The 5,711-nt window shown below is 30.3% G+C and overlaps 1 protein-coding gene across 1 annotated transcript; it reads right to left on the bottom strand.

Moving 5' to 3' along the window:
- Positions 1 to 265: 265 nt before the first annotated feature.
- LOC140972304 (plasmodesmata-located protein 2-like) lies at positions 266 to 2,963 on the bottom strand. The gene is made up of 3 exons (XM_073434750.1): positions 2,047 to 2,963; positions 1,064 to 1,177; positions 266 to 530 (listed from the first exon to the last, which is right to left on the bottom strand). Exons 1-3 carry the CDS (start codon positions 2,828 to 2,830, stop codon positions 523 to 525), a joined length of 906 nt encoding a protein of 301 aa, XP_073290851.1. The 5' UTR covers positions 2,831 to 2,963; the 3' UTR covers positions 266 to 522.
- Positions 2,964 to 5,711: the final 2,748 nt, after the last annotated feature.

The following is a 5,711-nucleotide window of genomic DNA, read 5'->3' as shown; positions in this document are numbered from 1 at the left end:
GGGAAAGCATTCGATTAGGGTTTTTGAATTAATCGGATCAAAATTTCAAATTAAATGAGTTCAATCGATTATTTCGGTTTAACCGAAATCTCGCTAACATGCAGATTAAAATTTCTAATTAAATGGTTGTGATCGATTATTTCGGTTTAACAGAAACTTTGCTAATAAGCAGATAGCCAATCAATCAGAAAAGATTAACATGAAAAACTATGGGAGATTGCATTATTATAAAGATTAATGATAATTATTTAGAGGACAACTATGATTAAAAAACAAAAGTTGATCAACTAATACTGGAAATGTGGATTAAACCAACAAAAAGTAGACAATATAATACTAATTATGGGCAATGATCGGAATGGAAGTTTCAAAGAATAAAGTATTAAACCCTAAAAAAATTATTCAATATCACAATGCATATTTTAATTTCAAATTATCATAATTATGAGTTGTGCGATTATGATGTCAAGTGGTTGATCTCCCATTAACTTGTGAAGCCATGCAAACCAAATCTTCTTCAACTCACCAATCTGCACAAATTAATACTTCTATTTAATTCCATGTATTATCAAATCTTGAAGAATATTTTTTTCCACAATTTGAAGTAACATTTAAAAATTGGAACAATTAATCGAGGTATAATTAAAAATTAATATTCTTTAAACATATATGAGAGATAAAATTTAAGGGAAAATTGCTTTCTTGGTCATATAATGTTGTGTTTTCTTCTTAAAAAAAATAAAATAGTCTTCTGTGTTATAAAATTACAATCTTAATTCGATATCTTTGTTATCTTGTCAAATTTAGTCTTTTTTCGACGTGTGTAGTGTTATATCAATATTCCTAATGAAATACTAAAATTGTGAAAAATCGAAAGATACATGACTAAAACTAAATTTTAATTATATAGATGACCAAAATCGTAAAGTTGCAAATTACAAGATAAAAATTGCAATTTTCCTTAATTTGAAATTGTGGGTTTCTTTCTTTCTTTTTATTTCACTTTATGCATACAAGAATATTATAATTTGAAAAAACTTATGGTATGTATTTACTAACTTACCATCCCTTTTCTTACGAAATGACCTTATGAGAAAGCATAATATAACTGCCGATAGTATAGCAGCTCCAATACCAATTGCGACCAATTTAGCTGTACGCCCTCCAATTCCATTACCTGGAGAAAAAAAAAAGATTCACTTATTTATTCTATTAAATTATTTAGTTTATTCATTTCGTGCCAATTGATGTTTTAAAAAAATATATGAACAAGTATGAATTATAATAATATTATAAGTTGGGTGCTATTTGCAAATCGACCCCACCCCATTTTGATGTTAGAAATTTATGTGACGATGTCCTATTAAATTCACGTCGATATCAGGTCAGTACCATGTTGTTAGTACATAACGTTGTGTTGAAAAATAACTAAAAATACAAAAATAACATACTAATACTGAAATTTACAATGAAAAAATCCAATAATATGTAAGATCTAAATTACAAACTTATCCTAGTTGATGAGGCGAAGTCAATAACTTTTACTAATCAAGATAACCAAAAAAATCAAGCATCATTTAAAACGATAGGTGGGGTATGTTTTAGAAAATAAAATAAATGAAAAAACTATGCTAACTACCAAAATAAAATAAGAAATTCAAAGTTGTGTATTTATACTATCTATCTTGTATATACGAGGTGTATATAGTAATAATCGTTTTATAAGTTTACTCGTGCACTCACAATGAGTTATTCACTCTTAATCTATAAAATAATTTTTAAAAAAGTATTATAAAATGCTTCAAACTTTAAAATAACAAAGAAGTTGTTCAAATTAAATAATCGTTTTACATATTTATCAAACAAAATTATTACTCTATTTATGCTCGTGTTCGAGTACGTGAACGTGAGACCAAATAATCAAGGATTCTATACCAACTGATATAGTTTGCAGATTATTGTATTAAGTTAATAAGGTTTACCTAGTGCGCGACCAAATGTAGCTGCTTGCGTAAAAAAAATTATTTTTCAAAATAAACTGTATACCTTCAAACGAGTTGGAACCGATCCCACGATCTCCAAAATATTCATAACTTACAAAGCATCCTTCCAAATAAAGTTCAGCATAAACCGAATTCCCACACTCTTCCTCACATATTTGCACTGCATTATTCACACATTCTCCACAATCACACCCTCTCAGATTCGCGGCACACTCCGCCATCAGACCAAAGGATTCATAGTTCATCTGACAAAACCCGTTCCCACTCAAAACCGCGCTTTCCAGGGCAAAAAGTGCAGCATTTTTCATCTCTTCGAAACCACTATTCCTCTTCACTTTGTATTCGCTGCAGCTCTTATGAAGAATCTGGATACCGGGTTCGTTCTCGTTTTCGGGACCGTCTTCTTCGTAACGCGCGTAGCACCCCAAGAGTTGGATTCTTGAAGGGATCATGTTGTTGTTGCTGCATAGTTCTTTTGACAGTTGAGGGAATTTGCTGACACAGTTGTGGCATTCGTCCGTGGTTAAGTCTTTCCGGCACTGGTACGTGCCTGAGATCGAGGTTTCATAGTTATCATAGACGATGGTTTCGAAGAATTTGGATTTCGAAGACTGGGAAATGAAATCTTGGAAAAGTTTTGCCAGTAGGGATGGATGTGAGAGATTATTTGGATTAGTTTTATTCGAGCATTGGTTGTATATCAACTTGTGGTAATTGTCTGATGATATTAGGGTACTTTGAGCACAATATGATAAGATTATTACAAAATATAAGATTGAAAAATTTAGGAATGGAACACAATGATTCTTGAATATTGAACCACCCATATGGTAAGATTACATGGATTTAGGTGTTTTTCTTAAGTGTGGCGGTGTGGTTTTAAATCAATGGTGTTACACTTTCTGGTTAGAAAATTTTAACGATAATGTTTATATATTGTGACGTCCATGGAATGTTGGTTGTGAGAATATAAATATGGTGTTTTCAAGCCTAACTATATCTAACTTTGTGACAACTTGGGGATAATGAAGTTTGGATTTCAAGAAAAGGAATATTAAATTCTGTAATATGGATTCTCAAGAAAAGGAATATTAAAACAGCACAATATCAATAAATTATTAAATTTAATTAAAATGAAATTTCTCAATCTCAACTTGGGCTTAAAAGAGTAAATGTTATATATACTCCTTAGCTATAATGGACTTCTATAACAATATATATATATAATTAATCATTTTCGTAAAGTGAAGACTAACACGATAGTTCGAGACCATTGTGCATTCACGCAGGCACGGAACCGGACTCGAGGCATGACAGAATGATATAAGAGCTGGTCACGGGCAAGAAACACTAGGAAATAAGTGTTATGCGGGGCAAAGTGCTACGTGCATGGGAGCCACTTCTTGAATCTGCGGGGCAAAATGCTAAATGATAGGAGCCACCTCTTGAACCTGTACGAGCCACCTCTAGATTCTCGGCCCTGGTGGATCGAAGGGTCAGGCCGCGACGAGGACTTCGCGTTCTGAATGAGAGATGATTGTGATACCCCTTGTCCAACATCTTAAAAATTAAAGATTTAAAATTAATTTATAATTGGCTTACAATGAACTTCTATAACAACTTGAGTTAATCATTTTCGTAAAGAGAGGATGAATACTAAGTAGTTGATATAGGAGTCCATTGTACAGTCACGCATGCGCGGACCCGGGCGCGGGGCATTACAGTAAATTAATAAAAGCAAAAAATCTTGTCAGACAGTATCACATATCAATTCTGTAATATGGATTTCATATTTTATTAATGAAAAATATTATTTTTATGTCAAAAATATATTACTTTTCACTCCAAGTATGGATCTGATTGACTCGTATTACAAATATATATGTGTGAAATCGTCTCAAAAAAGACCTACTAATTAATAAATACTTTTTTGGAAAACCCTTATCATTTGGGTCCCTCGTTAAAATCGTGTCAGCACCATATATATCAATGTCATGTAACGAAACACTTTTATAAATTATGCATTTTTCATTTCGTTAACATTTTAAAGTGTTGGGAGAGTATTTCATTTTATCTCGAAATAAAATTTGAATCTTTTTAAAATTTTCAAGTTTTTAATCGATTTATGATATATGTATATTAATTATTTTAAATAATATACTATTATTCCTTTATTTGTCATTGAAAATATTATGATTATCAATCTTATAATTAGTAATTGAGAAATAACTTTTTTGGTTAATTAAATTTGATTATTTTGGAATTTGGTCTACTAATTTTAAAATTTTGGTTTTGATGCAATATAATTTTTTTTTGTCTTTCAATCTTATTTCGCCAAAGTGGTGACGTGACACTTAAAAATAATAATGTGTCACTAGAAAATGATAATATGACACCAAAAACGCTGAGTTGTTCGATGTCATGTTAGCAATTAGACTCAGATAGACAAGAAAAAATTTAATATATCAAAACCAAAATTTGAAATTTTAGTGGTCGGCAACTTAAATTTAGACAAGATAGTTGACTTACAGTAAGAAACATACGTTTCACTTTAGATGTGATGAAATAACGATCATTTACACATATCTTTCTATTATATGTATAATGAGGATGAAAAAATTTCTTATCTAATCTAATTATTAATCACACAAGTGGAATTTGAACCCGAGATTACTAGGATCTTAGCACCTCACCCGTATACCAGATCAAGAGATTCTTGAAGCTTTTATGTTTTTTAATTTAGCTAAAAGAAAACGAAAACTGGGTTATTTTTCTGATTGAGATAATTAGATTTTCGTCCATATTGTTGATGCCAGAATCGTTTTAGTCCTTATTTTTTCGTGTCATTTTTTCCTTTATTTTTTAACTATTAATTAATATTAGTAATCAAAGTTCAAGTAGTTAATTCAGACATATTGTAAAATGGGTCACGAATTTGATTCTCTTATCAACATTTTTCGGTCGAGAAAGTATTGTTGGACTTGTCTAGTAGAGTTCAACCGGTTGGCGTGGTTCGTATACCACTGTGTTAAACATAAAGATTTACTTAATACACACCGTCTACATTTTCCTTTGTCAATATATATATATATATATATATCCGAAAATTTTGAAACTTTTTGGGGAACTTATTTGTTTAATTATTTAATCTAAGATCGAGTTGTGTGATCCATCATGACAACTATAATGGATAAGTCCAATATGGATGTGAAAGTGACATGGTAAATCTCAAATTAAATTGTTATAAATCTGGAAAAATTATTCAGGTTTGCCCGTAATTTGTTGGTTGTTTCACATATAACGAAGAATTTTCAATGTTTAATTTGACTGGACGAGAGAAGTTGATATGAGAAATAATAATAAAAGCATCCCTTCAAACTATATCAATTCGTATTTTTAATTTACTGTGTAGCATTCTGATCGAACTAATTTCTTTATCAGAATTGATAGTCGTCGCCTAGTTTTGCAGTATATCCTAAGTGTACTTGCGACTTAAAAATAATAATATTTTTAACTCAAAAACTAATATAAAACCGTCTCACAAGTCGATTTTGTAATACGGATATCCAATCCGACTCGATTCATGAAAATGTATTATATTTTATGCTAAAAGTATTAATTTTTATTTTAATTATGAATCAGATTTATCTATCTAGTAGAAATAGATATGTAAGATCGTCTCAAAATAGATTAATTAATTTTTTTAAT

Source organism: Primulina huaijiensis, chromosome 3 (genome assembly GCF_012295235.1).
Source record: "Primulina huaijiensis isolate GDHJ02 chromosome 3, ASM1229523v2, whole genome shotgun sequence".
In the NCBI taxonomy this organism is placed as follows: Eukaryota; Viridiplantae; Streptophyta; class Magnoliopsida; order Lamiales; family Gesneriaceae; genus Primulina; species Primulina huaijiensis.
This window is presented reverse-complemented; position numbering and strand designations above follow the sequence as displayed.